The sequence below is a fragment of the Lepidochelys kempii genome, chromosome 11, assembly GCF_965140285.1.
Source record: "Lepidochelys kempii isolate rLepKem1 chromosome 11, rLepKem1.hap1, whole genome shotgun sequence".
Taxonomy (NCBI): domain Eukaryota; kingdom Metazoa; phylum Chordata; order Testudines; family Cheloniidae; genus Lepidochelys; species Lepidochelys kempii.
In genome coordinates this window covers 21,880,652-21,902,584 of record NC_136390.1, presented here as the reverse complement: position 1 = coordinate 21,902,584, position 21,933 = coordinate 21,880,652, and the positions used below count along the sequence as shown (strand labels likewise).

The window sequence follows — 21,933 nt, the reverse complement described above, 5'->3', positions numbered from 1 at the left end:
TGTTGAGCCTAAAAGAGAGTTTTCCATGTCCAGTGGCTTTAATGGGAGCTGTGATTGTCTTTGGACCCAAGACCTGCAATGGCAGTCATTAACACCTTTCTGCATAACAACAGAGTTGGTTCTTTTTATTTGCCTTTCAGTTTTTCAGCCTTTAGGGATCACATTTTCAAATTTTTCTCTGCAACAAGGGCTAGGAACTTAAAAAAAAAAAGAGAGCTGAACATAACAGGAGTTTAATATTTAATAAAAATACCAAATATTGTAAGACTTGTGATGCAAAGATCACAAGTTGGAAATATGAACTAAATGAGGCCTAACCAGTGATCCCTTTAACAAAGGATTCCAATGAACATTGTCTCCTTTGAACTCTAGTATATACTGTCTGTCAGTGTTTGCACAATGCAAGGAGAGGTTAGGGACTGTGGAATCTATTAATTTGTTTTCCCTCTTCAGTAAAAGCCTTTTCTACATGAGAAAATTTGACCCATTTAACTAAATTGGTTTAGAAACTAATTTAGTGAAATCAGTGCAACCTCTTTGTGTGGACACTCTTATTTCAGTTCACACATGCCTTATATCCATTCAACTTAAGTTGATAAGGAATAGATTCAACTTGTTATAAAGTATCCTTAAACTGAAATATGAGTCTCCATACAAGGAGATTAAACCCTATGGGAAAGAAACTGGTATTAAGCACACTAAAAAGTTTTTACTCTGTTCCTGGAAAAAAAAATCCATTATATTAAAACAGTGTTTCAGTGAGCAGTTAAAATGGGGGCGATCAAGGATATTCTCCCTTGAACAATGTGTTTTGATTTGTTTTTTAAAACTGACAGTTGATGCTATCTGTTGCACACTTTTTTTTTTTTAAGAGTTCTTCAGAAGTGTTGTTATGAGCCTGCGGGACGCATCATCATCTCTGGAATAATTAAGCAATATCTAGGGAAGTATTAAATTCCTTCAAAAGCAGGGAAATTGTTCCAATTTTGCTTTCAATTAGGTGGTAGAAATGTAACAAAGTGCTCCTGAAAGTACCTTACTGGACTTGCCTCGTTTTAAGATAAAATGTTCAACCCCAGCTCGGTAGGCTTTGTGCAAAAAAAAAAGCATATATGGGCAGAGGAATCAAATAGCTCCCTCCTCCCACCTGGCTCCCTTCATACAAAACCCGGTGCAGAGCATAGGGCATTTATGTAGCTAGTTCACAGACTGCAGTAGCCTCTGTAGCCCACTGTGATCATGCACAAACTCAGTCAGAGTTTGTGACCAGTGGATCTGTGCAATTCAGGGAACCACTGGCTACATTATTCCTGTTCTCCTGCCACTTTCACAAGATCCTGCACCATTTCATTGGAAACGACTGAGCCCAAATTCTGTGACACATAGTCCCATACAGTGGATTTCTATGAAAGCTGTACAGCTCCCCTATACAACTTTCTAAACAGCTTAACCCCTTCCTTCCTCAGAATTGCCATGGTTTTGTCAAATTTTGGGTTTTGTTTGCTTGTGGTAGAGGTGGGGGGGGGGGCAGGATTTTGTCCTAACAGAGCTCTCTTTGGGACTTACACTCCTCTGCTTGTTACCCTGTGTACTCATTTATACTGGTGCAAAGTTGGTGTAAAATGTTACTAAATCACAATGAAAGGTGAAAAGCACTGGAGAATCAGGCTCTTAGTCTCCAGCTATTTAATTTTTCTTTCCAGAATATGTAAACTATTGCCTCCTATCTGTTAACCAGCAGGATTATTTTCATCCCTAATCCATTCCTTACCACATTGGTCATGCCAAATTGAACATAAGTATACAAGAAAAATCAAATATTGCTCTTATTAAAATGATAATTATTGCCTTCACTGGTATTTTAGTGAGTTATCTCTCAGTCAGGAAAGATGGGCTTTAAAGTGCTGCACTAGTGGTCCATTCATCAGCTAAAAATACCTTGGGTAAACTACTAAATTTTTGTGAAACGTTTTCAGCATCACTGACATATAATGAAGAAGAAAAAAGGTACTAGTAAAGAACAAGGGAAAACAGCAGTGAGGGTAAATAGCTGTTATGTTGCACGCAGCAAACTTTTCTACTTATGGATTCCTTCCATACCCAGACAAAATAAAGCAGCTGACGTTTGCCAGATTCAACAGAAGAATTGGCAGGAGAACTTGTATAGATGTTCTCTGGCACAAAAGTGTTGCACAAAGATTAAGAGACCTAGTCACTGCAGCTGTGCATAGAGGCAAAAAGTTGTTCTAGTAATTTTGGGGAAGGAAAATTAGTATGTGACTACAAAAAGTATATGAATATTACCATGGCTTCTTAGACCCATTGATTTTAATTTAAGGGTTCTCTCGTGTTACTGACTAGTTAGCTCCCTCCAGGACAACTGCTAGTTGATACTTGTCACAAGACCTGGATGCAAGCAAGGTATAAATAGGAGGATTGATGGTATAAAATATAAAGTCCTCAATCAGCTCTAGATACATTTACCATGTTTTCTAGCCTCTCACTCCCTCTGAGCTCTCCTTCTCGCCCACCAGAATCAATTCTAGTTACAATAAAATATATGTATAACAACAGGACAGGTTCTGTTCTCCACCCTAGCCCCTCTTTGTCATTCTTGTGGCATATAGGGAATGGAATTGTGCCAGGGAGAATTCCTCCTGTTAGGCACAGCATTGGGCAGCCATAAGCAGCTTTCTGCAGAGTGTGTGCTGGGGACAGTAGCAGTTTCTGTAGCACACAACACTTCTGGGTGCTCTGAGCTTCTCCAGACAGAGGAGTGGCTCTTGAAGGCTGTGAAAATTAGACTCATTTTTGGAGCAGCCAGTGGCGGATTTGGAGTTAGTGGGGCCCTGTGCTCAGCTTCATTTTTGGGGCCCCTCCTTGGGACCCAGCCAAGAAAAAGAACATTCTTTCTTATCTCCTTCCATCCCCGTTTTTCATTCTTTTTTTCCTTCATCCTCCTCCTATAAGTAATAGGAAGTAAATGAAAATAAAGTGAGGTACCTTGATTGTTTTTGTAGTCTAACTTATTTTTCCACAGACCACTTGAAAATCGCTGAGGGTCTCGGCGGACCACTTAATGATCTTTCCAAATATTGTTTGTACCGTTAGCTAACGATTGTAAAGTGCTTTGGATAAGAGCGCCCTGTAAAAAAAATGTAAACAAATGTTGGGGTGCGGGGTCTGGACAGGACTTAGGGTGTGGGAGGGGGCTCAGGGCTGGGGGTACAGGGTCTGGGAGGGAGTTAGGGTGCAGGAGCAGGCTGGGGGTTGGGGTGCGGGGTCTGGCCAGGAGTTAGGGTGTGGGAGGGGGTTCACGGCTGGGACAGGGAGTTGGGGTGTGGAGTGCTTACCTGGCACAGCCCCTGTTTGGTGCGAGGGGTGCAGGTGGGGATTTGTGGGGGGGTGCAGGAGTCAGGATGGGCTAGGGGGCTGGGTGTGGGGGGGGGCGTGGGCATGGGGGATTGCAGGAGTCAGGGAGGGCAGGGTGTATGTGAAGGGGTGCAGGAGTCAGGGCTGGGAGCGTGTGAGGGGGTGCAGGAGTCAGGGGATGTGTGAGGGGGTGCAGGAGTCAAGGCTGGGTGTATAGGGTCTGGGAGGGAGTTAGGTGCAGGAGTGGGCTGGGGTTTGGAGTACATGTCTAGTTGGCATCCGGTATTTAAGTGGAGTGCCCCAAGGGTCGGTCCTGGGGCCAGTTTTGTTCAATATCTTCATTAATGATCGGGAAGATGATGTGGATTGCACCCTCAGCAAGTTTGCAGATGACACTAAATTGGGAGGAGTGGTAGATACTCTGGAATGTAGGGATAGGATACAGTGGTACCTAGACAAATTAGAGAATTGGGCCAAAAGAAATCTGATGAGGTTCAACAAGGACAAATGCAGAGTTCTGCACTTAGGACAGAAGAATCCCATGCATTGCTACAGACTAGGGAATGAGCGGATAGGCAGCAGTTCTGCGGAAAAGGACCTAGGGGTTACAGTGGACAAGAAGCTGGATATGAGTCAACAGTGTGCCCTTGTTGTCAAGAAGGTTAACAGCATTTTGGGCTGTATAAGTAGGAGCATTGCCAGTAGATGGAGGGACGTGATTGTTCCCCTCTATTCAACATTGGTGAGGCCTCATCTGGAGTACTGTGTCCAGTTTTGGGCCCAACACTACAAGAAGGATGTGGAAAAATTGAAACAGTCCAGTGAAAGGCCACAAAAATTATTAGAGGGCTGTAGCGCATGATTTATGAGGAGAGGCTGAGGGAACTGGGATTATTTAATCTGCAGAAGAGAAGAATGAGGGGGGATTTGATAGCTGCTTTCAACTACCTGAAAGGGGGTTCCAAAGAGGATGGATCTAGACTGTTCTCAGTGGTAGCAGATGACAGAATGAGGAGGAATGGTCTCAAGTTGCAGTGGGGGAGGTTTAGGTTGGATGTTAGGAAAAGCTTTTTCACTAGGAGGGTGGTGAAGCACTGGAATGGGTTACCTAGGGAGGTGGTGGAATCTCCTTACTTAGTGGTTTTTAAGGTCAGGCTTGACAAAGGCCTGACTGGGATGATTTAATTGGGGATTGGTCCTGCTTTGAGCAGGGGGTTGGACTAGATGACCACCTGAGGTCCCTTCCATATCCACCTGATATTCTATGATTCTATGATACAGGGTCTGGCCAGGTGGTAGGATGCAGGAGGGGGCTCAGGGTTGGGGCAGGAGGTTGGGGTGTGGAGTGTTTACCTGGGGCAGCCCCCCATATGGTGCGAGGGGTGCAGGTGGGAATGTTGTGGGGGTACAGGAGCTTCCGTTTGGTGCTCAGGGTGGGGGTGTGGATGTGGGGGGTGCAGGAGTCAGGACAGGGGACTGGTGGTGTGGGCTGGGGTCACGGGGGTGCTCCCAGCCCTGTGCCCCACCCCAGACCCAGCCCCCTGCACTGAGCAGCTCACAGCAGGGGGCTGGGAGGGGTATGTGCAGGGGGAGTGTGGGGGCCTCGCCTTTGCTCTGCCGTGCCCCGATTCCACCCTCTTCCCCAAGGCCCTACACTCACCTCTTCTCCGCCTACTCCCCCAAGCATGCTCTGCCCCCACCCCCCCTTCTGGCAAATAGCTGTTTGGTGGCAGGGGAAGCGTTGGGGAAGGAGGGGCGTGAACATCGCGTGCTTGGGAGAGGAAGCAGGGAAGAGGCGGGGGAAGGGGGAACTTGGCTGCTGGTGGGGGTGGAGAAAAGCATACAAAAGGAAAGCAATTTCTTAGAAAATGTTCTCCCTTCTCTTTTATATTGGGTGATCCAACTCAAGCATCCTTGCTGATATCAACTGTGGCAATCCATGACTGGGATAGATATGATTTCTTAGAAAGGGATTTACAGATCATGGTGATGCAAAGAAGTTAGATCCATACGTTTCTGCAATGCAATGAGTAGTAAACCATGTGGAATAAACAGAGGCTATTAATTGCAATGGGCTTTGCTGGGTTGAATCTGAACTCATTGGGAAGAAATCCCATATCAATGCAATTGTACCTTAGGATACTATTTTACGTTAAGTTCAACTCCTGTTAAAGACAATGGCAAAAATCCATTTGATTTCAGTGAAGGCAGGATTGGACCTTGAGGTCAAAATCCTGTCACTCACACCAAGTCTGAGGAGCCATGTTTCGTGGGAGCTAGGGGGATAATAACTATCGTAACTTCAGGCAGTTATTCATACCTGGTACTTTCTAGCCAATAGGTTACATACGGAAAGCCTTCATGAAGTTGTACTCCATGATATGCAATTATGGCTTTTTGACATCCAGCCTTTTCTTCCTGGGTAGCAGAGCTGCATTAGTTCCACTTTGTCTGAACTCTTACACAGGTATATAGAACGAGGTAGAATTTTCCCTTTAAAATATAGAAGAAAATAAATTTGGGTAATTTGGGGGTAATGTATTAAAAATACCTGGCCTACCCTCCTGTAAATTAAGTGAGAAGTGAATTCACCAATTTACTTTGTCAAGTAATGATGGCGAAACGAAGATTAATTACATTATAATCTCTTAAAAAGAAAAGGAGTACTGTGGCACCTTAAAGACTAACAAATTTATTTGAGCATAAGCTTTAGTGAGCTACAGCTCACTTCATCAGATGCTGTAGCTCAGATAAATTTGTTAGTCTCTAAGGTGCCACAAGTACTCCTTTTCTTTTTGAGGATACAAACTAACACGGCTGCTACTCTGAAACCTGTCTTTATAATCTCTTGTGTTTGGAAATCATCCATCAGTAACTGCAGAACTTACTGGTCTGTTGAGCTCAGTAACACAGACCACTAATTAGTTTCTGCAACTTAGATTAAAAAGCACAGGGAACATAATGATAATGATTTACCAAAATTCAAATGATCTAACCTAAAAATCTATAATATTCAAAACTGCTATGCAATTGAAATCTCAAACGGGTTTGAGACCATGCCAGAGTATATTGACATTGAATCCATCTGGATGGACTTCAGATCCCAGATAATTGAACCTGCTATGACCGTCATTGGTCATAAAATGAGAGCCAAGAAGCCCTTAGTCTCCATTAATAACAGAAACATCATCAAACAGCATCATATGGCTCATTTGAGAGGTGATATGGTCACATATCATAAACTAAATGGCATTTGTAATAAAACAGTACATGCTGACTACTGAGCTCTTATGGAAGCCAAAGCCATGGCATGTGAGGAAGCTTCTGCCAGTAGTGATGTCACCTCCTTGTATAAACACTTGCACAACCTTATTGACAAGAAAGTCATTCACTCGGTGTGCTCTACTTCAGTTCTAGTCAGCTAATCAATACGGAAGTGGAGTGCATGGCACACTGAAGTGAACATTTCAGTAATAATGTAAACGTACCCCCAATTTCTTTGGAGCCTGAAATAAAAATGATCCTGGTAAATGTACTATCAACAAAACCCACAGAATTATAAAGACACTTAAGGGAAATAATGTGGCAAGAATCTGTGGAATTCCTGTGGCACTGCTAAAATAACCTCTGAATCATTTTGGCTGCAGATGGTATTCAGTATAATCTGTAGAACAGAGTTGGTCTTGCCTGAGTGGCAAAAAGGCATTTTTTTACAGCTTTAGAAATGTAAAGGAAGCAAATGAGACTGTTGTAATTATTGAGGCATTACTCTTCAATGTGCCTCAGGTAAAGTTTTTGCTTCTGTCTTGTTGGCTAGAGCCACTGATAAATGTAGGAGCAAGGGAAGACCACAACAAGTTGGCTTAACTCCTGGTCCTTCTATGACAAAGCATATCTTCACAGTTTATCAAGAAGGCACAAAAGACCAAGCACCCCATTCACACTGCATTTGTGGATATCAAGTCTGCATTTGACTCTGGTAGGGAATCACTCTGGCTGATCCTGAAACCGGCAAATCTCCCTGACAGGCTCTCTAGAACATTCTGTTTCCTGTTTGATGAGTCGTCAAGCTAACTTCTTGTAAAAGGGATGAGAACTGCCTTCTTCTGAATTAGGTTGGATGCTTGACAAGGGTGTGTTGCTGCTCCAGAAGCCTTTATTACTGTCATAGACTACACACTTGACCAGGCTCCAAGTAAATGAATTTCAGGCATATGCCTTGATGATAAGAACCTCACTGGCATTGATTTTGCTGACAACATAGCACTACTTCTTGGACCAGTGGATGAGCTGGTTGTGGTACTTGAAGCCTTGAAAAGCTCAGCGGCAAAATCGGCCTGAAAATGAATTGCGGTAAACGTAAAATTAATCCATTCGGTGATTTTGAACATGGTGCCAGGCTGTAGTATCCTATAAGGTTAACACTCATGGAAGATTGTTGGTGATTTCACCTACCTCCAAAATGTTGTCAATATCACAGGCAGGCTTGAGAAAGAACTTGAAGCCCCCACTGCAAAAGCATCATCATCAGGAATGGGGCACCTCATCAGGAATGTCTTTCGCAAACCAAACACCCTGATAAGTAGAGAGATGAAGCTGAGAATATATAATGCTTTGATGGTCAGTATTCTGAAAGGAGACTGAAACATGGCCCCTCACTGTCAAGATTGAAAGAAGTTAGACACCATTCAGATGAAGCATCTCCAAATAATCAAAAACATCACGTTACAAATTCAAGGTCAATGATGACATCCATTTTTTAACTAACCAGGTCCCACTCTTTCAAATGGTCGCCCAATGCCTTCAAATGCCCACCAACTTCCCTGCAAGAATCATATTTGATTTTGACCCAAAGGCAGCAGAACTGAAGAGACCCTTTGGAAGGCCTAAAACATAATGGCTGGATGGCATCAACAGACACCTTTTCCTCACAGGCATCCTACACCATAAGCTCCAGATTTGGCACAGGACAGAACAGCATGGACGCACAAAACATGTTTGGTGATCTCTGTGTTGCCCAAGTGACAGTATGAGAACTAATCAACCAACTAACCTTTAAATTCTTTAGATTTTCGAAATAAACATTTTTAGTCTGTCTGCCGCTAATGCAGGCAAGGGTCCCATGAAGAAAGGGAAAAAAAATAAAATAAAATAGGGTCATTTGAAGAAAGCTTGACCCCTCTAGAACTTAATGCTTATCATTTATATTTTCTACTTTAAAAATTGCTAACTAAAATAAGGAAAATAAAATCCTACAAAGGTGTTTATTTCGATTAACATGTAGTGATCCACAGAGCAAAGAAAGTCAGAGTTCAGGCTAAAACTCCTTTCTTAACTCTCCAGCTGAGTTCTGCCTTGGCACATACCCAGAATAAGCCCAAGGTTTCAATGATTTTGTATAGGGTGTAAATCAGGGCAGAATTTGATCCGTCTTGCTATGGACCTAATCCAAAGTCTATTGAAGTCAATGGAAAGCCTGCTGTTGGTTTCACTGGATTTTGGATTAGGGCTCATTCTGCCTGAGAGAACTGCTTTTTGGTTTATCCTAAAATTTGGGGCAAGAATGAAAAATGTTTCTTTTTGTGATCTGGTCTGTTTTCACTGATGGTAAAATTTGCTTGCTTGTTTGTTTTTTCCCCACGCTGTTCTTCTGGTTCCTGTCTCAGGTTCAGGAAATTCAACATAATTCTGTGGAAACCGTCATTGGCACTCAGACGTGAGACATTTTCTTTTTAGGAAAACAATTGTAATGATTTTGCATATCGTCAGATAATACTCATGCAGAAATGGGCTTTAAGGAGTGATTTGAAGAAATGAAAGGAGGCATTTGGCATTGCTAAGTAGTTGCATGTTCCAAGTGAAGAGGGTTGCGTGAAGAAGACAGTTGAATGAGGAGACCGAGAAAGCTATTAGGAGAGAGTGAGCGAAACAAAAAGAGGAGTAGAAAGAACGAGAGCAGGGATGTGTGAATAAAAACATTTTTCAGTCAGTTGATTAATTCACAACATTCAAATTCTATTTACTAGAAAATATAAGGGTATTTTTGTTAAAAGCTCTATGTGTACTATAGTAATGATATGAGATATTCACTCAAGCAGAAAATTATGTGTAGTATGCAAACAAGTCATAGACAGATTAAGTCACCATGTGTGTTCAGTCACTGTCAGCCAGTGGAATTCAACTGCCAATTTATTTTTGCCTTTTTCCAGCAGTCTCAGCTGGCTACACAGCTGGTCAGCACTATTCATTTCAAGTCTCTGTACACCTTTATGGGAACAGTTCAAACAATCCAAATCCAGTTTGTAAATTAAATAGTCATCCTCTGGTAATAATCTGCCTTGCCTTTAGTTCCCTACCTCAGAGAACAGTCCCATTTCAAGTCATCTTAAGAGAAGGGTTTATTGTTTAAGGTCCAAATGTGGGCTAGTTATTGGAAAGACAACATAAATTCAGGAGCAGACCAGGGATCCAGCAAAAGAAACTGCACCCAAAAAAATTTAATTCTCCTATTACAAAAGAAATAGGGAAATCACACAGAGAACATTTGAAAAATATACAGATTGTGACAAGGGACAATTTTTCAGCAGCAAGTCAGTCCATTAATTCTGTGTGATTAAAAAGCTATAGGGAAAACCCTCTAATTATTATGAGAAATATGTTTTTGTTTTTAAAATAATAAAACCTCTCTCGCTAATAGTTGCATTACTATGAGTCATAATGTTATTTGCCAGTCACATTCAGTTCTCTTCCAAAATATAACTGTCAAACCCTGATGGAGGTCTTAGCAGCTACAAAATTAAAGTAGAACACCCTAAGAGAAAATTCAGTCCTTAAACAAAACTGTTGACTCTTTTTTTCAAGACAAATAGACCCCCACTAATAATGATTATATGGATTAAGGCTGACTTCAACTAACAATTTGTAAAGACCCCAAGTGTTAAACTGTAGCCAGATTTCTTTCTCACGGATATGCCCAATTACTTTAAACTGGTCCCCAAACTGAATTTTCTCTATCCATTTGGAGCTTATTTTACAGTCCGCCTGCAGCACTCAGATAGACTTGAATTGTGGAAAATATCTACAGATTTTGAAAGGATCAAATCCTTTAGACTGCAGTCTACCAACCATTTCTTATTTTCCCCCAGGAAGAGGAGAAAAAAAAAACCACCTGTCACAACTCATCAAAACACCCTGTGTTAAAAAACAAAATTTTCTAGACACTTCATCCAATTTGGGGTGAGGCTGGTTTGGGGTTTTTGTTTGTCCTGCAAATCTGAGTCCTACAAGAAATAATTAATACAATGGCTGTTTCTACCATGTTGCTTCTGCTAGGTTTCAAGCCTTTAATAATTTTATTAAGATAATGTTGAAGTAAAAAGAAAGTGGTACAGAGTTTAGGCATAGAAGTTTCTGGTTACCAGGGAATAAGGTACAGATTATCAAGGGGTGCGAAATTCGGTTTAGGAGTGGGTGGCGTAAGGAATACATAATTTGCAATCTCCCCGTTTGGGAGTAAAAGTTTAATGGGTCAAAGTACAGACATTGAGCTATGGGGGTATGTTGTCCATATAATGGCTATGTTCAGGTGTGGAGTACAGTGAGCGGGTACGATGATGAGGATGGATCTACCCTCATTTGGTGGGATTTATTGTTCAGTGAGTTTATGGTTCCAGTTCATATGGTCCAATGGAAAAAGTCTCTCAGTCCCTTTCCCACAGTTGATGCACGATGTCGTACCGGCTCACACCTCCTGGTACTGTCGGTGGCCGGTGATGTGTTCGATGTAGATGTCCCTGGACCATTGGATGGTGTCCGAGACTATGAGACGCCGCATGAGCCGTGTGTAGCGTCGACCGATCCCACAGGTCCGCAGCACATGCTCGTTGCAGGGGTCCCAAGCGCCCAGGGCTCCGACGATCAGGGCATCCATCTGCACCTCATAGCACTTTGCTCTCAGCGTGTCGGCCAGGGGGGTGTGTATTTTTCCAGCTTACGAGCTCGGGCTTCGCAGAAGGCCGGGGTCCTGTTCTCAAAGGAGACCGTGATGTCGACGAGGCTGATCTTTTTCTGGGCTTCGTCGGTGACTACCACGTCAGGTCGCAACTGGCTGTCAGTCCCGGGGATGGCACTGTTCATGGCTACCTCCCCCAGGCGCGGTGTGATGGCTTTCGCTAGGCGGTTCTGGATGTCGTTGTGGCGCAGCTGCCAGGCTCTGGAGAGGGGCTTGCAGCTGCACAGGACGTGGGGCAGGGTCTCATTGGAGTAGCTGCACTTACTGCAACGCTTGTCTTGGTTCCTGTGGTGGATGGCTCCGTTGAGCGGGATGCAGTTGAGCCAGGCGCGGTGGATGAACCGCCAGTCGGCAAAACGGGTGAAGCCACCCCAGGCGAGGAAGTGGTTGCTGGCGTCCCACTTGCTGGTCAGTTCAAAGGCTTTACCCTGGTCAGGTTTACGCTTCAGGGTTTCCATGTACAGCGAGTGGATGGCTGCCTTCAGGGTCCTCTCCAGCATGCCCCTGGCGCTCGGGGTGACGATGATGTTGTCATCGGACCTGATCTGTGGTACCAGGACTCCCAGCTCCTGGTGCTCCTCGCACCACTCCCAGCGGCAGCCGATGCACTTCCCCAGGCGACGCATGGCATTGTGAGCATGGGACCACAGTGAAGCGATGTCTCCACCATCCCGTCCGAATTCGCCATCCAGGGAACCGCTCAGGAAGCTAGCGGTGTCTTGGTTGGAGGGGACTCTGCCGATCCTCTTCTTTGTTGTGTCATGGAGGGCGTTTGCTGCAATGTTCCTTACCATGGCGTCGGGACACGTCAGCAGGCAGAAGGCATGGGTGATCACCGCGATGTCACACAGGTCACCCATGCGGGGGACATTGGCACTGCCATGCCTGTGGGCGATATAGACGAGCTCGTTGCTGGCTCTTTGGGGGAGGAACATCCACTTCTTCACCAGCTGCCGGACGAAGTTGTCTGCCTTGTTGAGGGGTACCTTCGCCATGGCAGATCCCCTTAGGACGGACGAGATGTGGGGGGATCAGGAAGGTGTTCAGGGTGTTTATCTTCTGCCACGGTGCTAGCAGGGAGGTGTCGATTTTGGTGGCATCCTGCAAGATCTCCTGGATGGTGTCCTCGGGTGTATAATGGACATGGAAACCCGTTGGTGTGCCAAGGTGCTGGTATGCCTGCCCCTCTGCCAGGGGGATGACGGGCTCGCCCTGGATCTGGAACCCTCTTGTCTGCACCGAGTCCCTTTTGCTGCTGTCGATGTGGAGAGATGCGCACTTCTTTGCATTGAACCGGAGCCCCATCCAATCGGCAGCTTGACTGGTGGCATCTAGCATACGTTGGAGGTTCTCTGGGTCGTCTGCGGTCAGGACCAGGTCATCCACATAAGCCAGGATGCTCACCCTCTCACCGTGGAGGTTGAAGCCATCTGCATCATTGGAGATCGCTCGCAGCAACGGCTCAATGGCAAGGTTAAAGATGATGGGGCTGAGGGGACAGCCCTGCTTAACTCTGCTCCGGATCGGGATCTCGGTGGTCTCCCCTTCAACCGAGAGAATGGTGGTGCTGCATCCCTTGTACACCTCTCGGATCACATGGAGGAAGTTCTCGGGCATCCCAAACTCCTGGAGCGTGGCAAAGACGTGGTGGTGGGGCATGGACCCAAAGGCTTAGCCAGATCGAGCCAGGCTACTGTGCACTGCCTACGCGCCCTTCTGGCCATTTTGATGGTGGTTTGGAGGACAAAGTTGTGTTCATAGCAGCCCTTGCAGGACATGAAGCCTTTCTGAGTGGAGCTGATGGCTCCCCCACTCACCGACCACTCCGTGATCCTCGACGCCAGGTAGCTGGCATAGAGCTTGTACATCGTGGAGCAGAGGGAGATGGGCCTCCAGTTGCTGGGGTCATCCCGCTCACCCTTCTTATACACCAGTACCATCATGGCCTTCTTTCTATGACTCTTGTTTTGTCCAGATGGCATATACTTAATATTTCTCCAGCAGTAGATTTCTATGAAAGAGTTCAGTAGTAATGAAATATATTATATTCACTGTTTGTCCAACATTACATGCCGATAGCAAATAAATTATTAAAACAGAATGTATTCACATTGATTGCTGTGAAGGTTATACATGCATCAGTGAATCAAAACAAGCGCTCAAAAGATAGAAAATCAATTTATGTGACAGATAGGAAAAGCATGGATGTTGAAATCTCTTTCATACATTTGGCTGTTTTTGAAAAGATAATTTCATATAACAGAAGTATTTTTAAAAAATGTTGCTTTGACTGAACATAACTAATGTGCAAAAATTGGAGGCCTGAACAGAGTGATAATACACCTTGATAATAATAAAGCTTATAGTAGCTTTATAGTAGCTTGTGATAGAATATAGAATAACAATTTGATTTTATTATTGTGCCGAAAATGCAAAGCTTTTCACAATGTACTTAGTATCATAAATAAATTCCCAACAGCAGCATTTATTGCAAATGGTGTTGATTTTTAACTCCACTTTCGAGTTGTGGTCTAGGAATAATCAAAACAAAGGTTTACCCTCTAGTAAAATTTTGTACTAAACTTTTTTTTTTTTTTTTTTACAGAATTATTACCCAAATGCCAACAGATGAATTGCCGATACAAATGTAGTATTTCAAGGAATGGCACCGACTGTTACTGTGAGGATGGATATGAAGTAGGCAATGATGGAAGAAACTGCAAAGGTAACGGAAATGTGGTTTTACCTTCTCTAAGAATAAGGCCCCAGTCTTGCAAGAAGCTACATGAAGGAGAACAATGGCATTTTTGCAGAGCTTCTTGCAGGATCTGAACCTAAATTTGGTTTTAGAATGGTTGAAACAGATAGTTAAACTATATTTACACAAAACATGGCAGGTAAGGTAATCAGGTACAGTGCTGCAATGCAAGAGATCCTAGAGAGTTCCCACATTTGCTGCTGCTGTTTCGCTGGAATCACATTTATATTTGATGTGCCAGCTGTATCTTCTCAATGGAAGTAGCATCTTTTTAGAAATGTACAATAAGTTGTGAAGCACAGCAAAATTTACAGCAAGACCTGAAGGTCTCTCTCTGGTGTTTACATCAGAGACAAATGTGTCTCTATGGTTGGAAGCTGTGACTCCATCAGGGCCAACTACTATATATATGTCTTGAAGATGACATCAGGGATAGGACTACTTCACTGCCCCCCGCCTTCCCTACATGTCTCACACTGATGACTCATAGTCAGCCAATGAAACAGAATGAGCTTTGTTCATCAGGGACTGAAGATGGGCCAGCATTTCAAAGGACCACTTCTGTAATCTCATAGCAATCTAAAGTGGGTCGTGGCCCCGCCAGCACTCCCATCTCGAAGGATGACAGACAGGACATGCTTGCTGATCCTTTCTACCCTCCTGTGCCTACAGTGTGAGGAGAAAGAGTATTAAGATCTGTTTAGGGCTACTCAGACAGGCCTGGAGCTCATCTGCATGAGCTTCCCCCTTTCTAAGCATCTCTGAGCCTCCCTCTCTTGAACATTCTCTGAAACCTTGTGAGCCATTTGGGGATATGATACCCCTTACAGCCATGTAAACCTGGGTCAGAGTTTGATCCATGAAAAAAAAAAAAAAAAACCCTTAATCATATAGCTTAGTTTTGCACTTGCCTTTTAATAGGTTTTCTGCCAGTGAAATTTAGATTGAAATTGATATTCCTTTTCTATTCCAGCAATATATGAATTTTGATACCCCAACACTTTTTTTCTCTTCAAAAGTAGATAGGGCTTTCCCATCACTTTATAAATGTATTTGCAGGCTATCATTCATCCTCCCCCCTTTAACAGAATTATTCTGCATAAATGTAATATCTTATATGTGCGTCTTCTTCTGATCTCTGGGTTTATGTTTTGTGCTATTTGAAAAAAAATTGTTGGAACTTTTTTTCTTTCTAATGATTTTTGGCTAGATTCTCAGCTACTGTAAATTTGCATATCTTGGTTATCTCTAATAGAACTGTGCCAGTTTACATTAGCTGAGAATTTGACCCTCTATTTTTATTTTTTGTCTTGAACATTTAAATGGTTTGCAGTTTTTTATATCGTTGTTGACAGTTATAGGTAGAAGTTGATGATTCCACTAAAGAGCTTAAACCATTTAAAATAGTTTCCTAACGTGAGGGAGTTGACATGCATATTCAGTTATTTCTACTTTTGAAGTGCTGCTTCAGTCATAGTCAATGGTGATTTTAAATGCTTACATACAGCACAGGTGGAAGTGGTCTCTGGTGGCAGCAATAACCCAAGTGGTTCCCTAATTGTTATGTTTCTCACTGATCATTTGAAGGCCTTTAATTTTCAAGCAGCTAGCCTTGCAATGTTAAATATTGGTCTTCTGTTTGGTCACTGGCATAGTTTCATCAGCAGACAACTCAGATAAGATTGTGGCTGAAAACAATGAGAAAAAATAAAAATCTATCTATAGAGGGTTTACCCTTACTTTTGTAATGTTGTTTAGGGGGTGAATTTTGCAACCTCCCCCAAGATTTTACTCTTAAGTGAGGGCTCTTACTTACATATTATTTCAATGTATCCTTTAGATTTAGATGAATGTAATGTGTATGGGACCTGTAGCCAAACCTGTATAAATACAGATGGATCATATGCATGTAGCTGTGTGGAGGGTTATATACTTCAACCTGACAACAAATCTTGCAAGGCCAAAAATGGTAAGTTGGATTTTTGTATACATTATAAGAATGATTTTTTTAAAGTCCTCTGGGTCTGCCTTTCTCCCTGGTAAATAGGGTAGATGTTTATCTACATAGCAGAGATGGATTTTCCTTTAATTTAATACAGTGATTCATTGTTAGAAATCTAGAAAAACTTTTTCAGTTGTCATGGATTATTACAAAACACCTTTGAAGGAGGATTCTGATTAGCTAGAAACCTTTCTGAAGGGGTAAATAAAGTTATGGAAACTACTTTATTCAGCCAAGATTAGTGGAGCTGCCAATTCCCTCTTTCATCTCAATACATACAATTTCCACATAAATGCCACCTCCCTGAGACAACCTGGGTGTCAGGAAATTATCATGAGGTAATTATACCCTTGGGATATTAGAGACATGGGCCTCTGCCTTGCTCCGTGTAACATCCCAGGGAGTTGATTTGAAGATATTCATATTCACATTATGTCTTATTGGTTAATTAATGCATATTTTCATTGCCAATAATAAATTAAGCATTTAAGGGAATTAGTGAATTCTGTTTAATGAAGACAAATTGAACAAAGTATTTCCCTAGTCAGTGTATTGACTCAGCAATTCTTATTTTCTCCTACAATCTGTTCAACATACATAATGACCAAAGCCTACTATAAAGGTATATTTTTATGTCGATATATGGAAACCCAGAGGAAACAAATGTGTATTTTTCTATGTCAGTTGGCAGACTTGTGGCAGATACTGTGTTTTTGAAGCTAAAACTAGAAAAGACTATGGCAAAGAAACTGCATACTTGTGTTCTTATTTGAGTACCACTGAGAGTTGCGATTTAAAATATTGATGAGCTCAAAAAGTAAGACTTGAAACTTAAGTTTTGTATTGATCCACATAGCATGGTTATAGATTTTTTTTTAAAATGGTAATCTGATACAAGCAACTCCGTAGAGAGAAAAACTATTTTAATATTCTTCTCAACCCTCTCCATAAAAAAAGTTCTTTCAGTGGGACATAACAGGAGTTGCATCTGATACAGTAAAAAACAGTTCAGGACTGGGGAAGGTAGATGGCTTCAGAACTGATAATGAGATGAGTCTTTGACCTATAGTATAAATACAGCCCAGTAGGTAATGATTGACTATGGTAACCATCTGTCAGTATTTCAGTAGCTCATGTGAAATAAGCTGGTGCTCTCAGCCATTTCCTCATGGAGAAATGCTTCTCTCTCTCTCTCTCTCTCTCTCTCTCTCTCTCTCTCTCATATAAGTCATAGTTTACAGCAATTTTTACCGTTACTGGCAGACTCAGCAAGGAACCAGTTTTCAATGAACACAGAGACCTGTATAAGACAGTTCAAGTCAAGGCTGAGATAGTGTGAGAAAATGCATACTGCTGCTGACCTTGTTGCACTGTCCTTTGAATAAGCAGAACAGGAGTTCCCAACACCGTTTCGCTGTATGGGCTACGTCTTAATAGAGAGAAATTGTCTCACATGCTTTCTTGTTCGCAATTGCATGAACCACCTGCTCTCAGAGTGACTATATAACATCTCTCTGGCAATTGCAGCAATTGATTACATTGAAAAGTAATATTAGGAAGGTATTCAATGTATTTTTAGCTTCCTTTATACCGTTTAGCAGGTGGAAAAATGAGAGTTGCAGGCATTATTCATTATTATTCATATTTATTACAGTAGCGCATAAAGGCCAACCAAGAATGGGAGCCCATTTTGCTGGACAAATAGAAAATAGTAGATGGTTTCTGCCCTGAAGAACTTTCAACTAAATAGACCAGACAGACACCATGAGGGAAGGGGTATAACACATAAGTAGAATGAACACTGTGGTGGCAGCAAACAGCGTGTTAGCTCCACAATTTTTTGTGGTGGAGGTTATTTAGGAGGGAATAAGCTGAAAGGAGGAGGGATAAGGAGACAGGTTCTGGGTGAAGCAAAGATGGAGAGGACGGGTGATGGAGAGGGAGGGTTGGAGGAAACAGTTAATCAGCATAGGATGGAGAGAATCCTGTCAAAAATGTAAAAAATTTTGTTGATGTCCAGAGGTCCCAGCTTTGGTTGCTTCTGCTCCTATGGCCTGGAGTCTCTGGCTCCTGTCTGTAGTTTTCCTCTAAGGCCACAAGGGGGATGGGGGGAAAGGGAGGCACTACCTGTGTCTTAGTGCCTCAAAAGTGGAGGGAGCTATGTGCCCTGTTAGCTATCTATGGGCTGCTAAGTACTTTAGGGACCACAGCTGAATTCAGTCTCCAGTGCCCATATCTGTCACCTTTCACAAATCTCGACTTTAAACCAGACTGCAAAACAGGAATACAATAAAAACAGTGGGCTGGATTCAGATTCACTTATCTCTGTTTTATAACTCCATTTCATTAATGTAGTAACTCCTGATTTTCTGTACATGAGTGCAGAATTTGACCCATAATCTTTGTGGCAGGAATTTATTAAGGGACAAATCTGCCACTGCCTCTGCAGTCATGCCGTTCTGCTGCCAGAAGGGTTGGGGGAGAAGTAAAATTCCCAGGAACTGCTTTGATATCTGCACCCACTGTGAAGCCTCAGGCTCAGTTTTGCAAAGATTAGTTCCCAAAGCTGCAAGGTGCGGGTGGAGTTGACAGTGGGTCTGGCATTAAAGTGAAACCAAAGGAGCCACTGCTTCATGGATCCACCCATTCCTCCCATCAGGAAAGGGTACAGAGGGGCCAAACTGCAGTAGTGGTGGCAGAGTGTCCAGAAATAGAGCATTCCATCACTACCACCATAATACTGATGGTACTTGGGCTGTGTGTTGCTATGCAATATTTAAGCCTAAATGTTCAGCATCTTGATTAACTATTATCATACTGTTACTTCACAGGACATAAATAAGATGCTAAGTTGCTCAGTTCATTTGGATATGTCTGGAGCAGATCACTTTTGTGTAAATAGCACCTATTGGTGGGGATGTTCAAATAGCTGTCGTCACAGCTATGGGCACACTATATTTTTCTAGTCCTTTTACCTGCAGCTTCCTTTTATGAATAAAGATCTAGTTAATGACTTATTCAGATATGAAAAATGAGACCAGATGTCATTTTTTTAACAGAGTTCTAGGTCTTTTTGTTTGCCAGGTTTTCAGGCTATGTTGAAAAGTCTGAATTTGATTAAGTTTGAAAGTTTTAGCTCTGGAAACGGGTGATTTTTCTTGCAGAAGCTCATACAAAATTTTATATCTCAGTTATACTTGATATAGAAAGAAATGGCTTGCAATGAGAGGAAGATATTTCTTCTTTGATCAAAAGCAGCCTGCCCTGCTCAGTCTTTATGACAAGCATGTGTTTCTGTTATTTTAGAAAAAAGTTAAGCACTCCTAAATGGACTTCAAAGCGCAATGCTCTCATGAAAGTTCAGAGAATTAAAATTCCCAGGGTTTAGCATATACATCACTCCTTTTTAGGCTTATTATGAGAAGATGATTTAAATACATATATATATAATATTCAGTCCACTTTCATTCCATGCTACTTGTAATATCTTTCTGACCCCCACGCCAACAATTATAACAACATTTGTTGATGAGGACAAAGTGCTTATACTTTACCACTGTTGAAGTACCTCTTAATAAGTGTTCTTCCAGCAAAGCAGTACAAAGTTGCTTGTAAACTGTTTTCGCCTCTTCCTCAGTGGAAATCACTGCAAGGCAGCACTTTTCCTCAAATTCCCTAAAGATTTTCTTCTGCAATAGAGTTACAAGTGGTGGTGACAGGACAACCGGGTTGGGGGTGGGGAAGCCATGATGTCTTATGTGTTGTGACACTGCCTATTGGTCTAGAGTTCAAGCAAAGATCAGGCAGGAAAAGAATACAAGTGTTTAATCATCTTCATCAGTGCATCTTAATCACAATCTAGAGGAAGATTAACTTTTATTTGGACAAGGGTGATATAAGTATAGACATTTTTGTGGGTTAGAGATGTGCCAGTTTCTTCTCTTTAAAAAAAAAAATCGTAAAGAGTAACAAATGTGACATATTGTACATTTTGTTATCTGGACAAATGATATCAACTCATGTTAATTGTATCTTCATTTAAGCAACTGATTATTACTATTATTTTACTTTTAGTTCCAGGGAAGTGGAAAGGTATTAAATTTAATATGTTGTAATTGAAAACTACCCAAAATGTTGTTCAACTTTTTTCTGTGTTTCTAACTCTGTTAGAACAGTCTTAAGTTAACTGTCTTAAGTTGTTATATGAGAACCTTATTAATTTTTTGTGTATACATGACTAATAAAAGATTGAGGTAATTTAAATTAAATGTTTATACATTTTAAAAAAGCACTGATTCCTGAACCTGTTGGTATCTATATATACTTGGAACAAATGGGTTCAAAAACATGATTCAGTGAAATGTTACTGTGTGGAATATAATTTGAAGTTCAACAGCAGCTGTTTTTCCAATCTCTGGACACATGCAATAATATGTATATTCATCCCCAATATTTAATAATATCTGCTAAGTAGAGCACTCTTAACATTGTCATGGAACACTCAAATGACATTATCTGGAGACCAGATATGTCTTGATTCTAATAATTACTCAAGAGTTTATGAACTACTTGACAACAAGTGTAGAATCAACCCATCTTTTCAGATTTCCCTTATATCTTAGAGAATTAATAGAAAAAGGTAATCATTCTATAGGTATTTTGAACCATCCTATTGTTAATGGAGTATTAAATCCCTGCTATATAATTTGCTACAATGGTTCTAAATACCTGTAAAAAGGATATTGTTCTCTGTCATAGTCTTCCACATGGAAACCAACATGTTCTCTTTATAACTGCAGACGGCTCCAAGATCTCTGCTGCCATTCAGATGATTCGCACCTTCAACAGTGTGGAAACTGATCAGTCTTGTTATTTTTCACTATTATTGTTCAGAAACTATGTGCAGGAGTGACACTGACAACAATCAGGTCATTTTTTACTCTGCTGCTGCTTGAGAAAGGCATGTGCAAGAGCAGAAGTAGGCAGTAGACTGGTTGAAAGAGGAGGAGAAGCCAAGGAATAGAGATAGAATGACAGAGACACTATCTGCTTGTAGAACACAGAAAGCTGAGGTAGAAATAGGGTAGCAGAGAAACACATATACTTATCACAGAAATAAGGTGCTCTTGGGTCTGTTAGTATGTGTGTGTTTATGGGGGGTGTTGGACAGAGTGTGAAAAAGCTAAGCATTGATTTAATGGATGGGAAATTTGATTGGATCCACAAGGAGCAGATAGCTTTAGGGTAAAGGGGGAGTGTACACAGGTACAGGCCCCTCCTCCATCTGAGCGCTCGATTGCTCATTGGCAAGCCAGAGACATGCAAGTCAATTGGATCTTGCTTCCCACTGTCAAAACTGTAGGCCAGGGTTTCTCCGGCCTCTTGCCCCATTTTAGCTGAATGCACCCTCCCCCCTCCTTATAGATATATAGTATAGAAACTGTAGTATAGGGACAGGTTGCTGTGGGTCTGATTTATTGCTCTGTTCACGGTTGTCAGGAAGGATTTTTTTCCCATCGGCGCCAAATTGGCTGGGACTTAGTTATTTCACCTTCCTCGTATCATAGTGAAGACACAGTTAGCTTAAATAACCTTAGGATTTTGGAATTTAATGTTAGGAATTGTTTGAAAGTTGATTTGTTGCAACTGCAGCAGGTGACCAGTGTGGATAAAAGGCCAAAGAGCCAGCAGTCAGAAAATAAGAGACATGGGATTTTGCCGATGGACCCCAGGTCTATAGCAAAAGGGAGACCTGAAGTCTTTGCAGACAAGAGTCCCTCTCTGGTACCT

General features: G+C 42.0%; 1 protein-coding gene across 8 annotated transcripts in view; it reads left to right on the top strand.

The window, feature by feature from the left end:
- Positions 1 to 21,933, top strand: part of LRP1B (LDL receptor related protein 1B) — a 1,329,376-nt gene that overhangs the window by 556,238 nt on the left and 751,205 nt on the right. For all 8 annotated transcript variants that reach the window (XM_078847919.1, XM_078847920.1, XM_078847917.1 and 5 more), the window contains 2 exons: positions 13,989 to 14,108; positions 15,982 to 16,110. In XM_078847919.1, the coding sequence (XP_078704045.1) occupies positions 13,989 to 14,108; positions 15,982 to 16,110 (249 nt within the window). The remainder of the gene's footprint in view (positions 1 to 13,988; positions 14,109 to 15,981; positions 16,111 to 21,933) is intronic.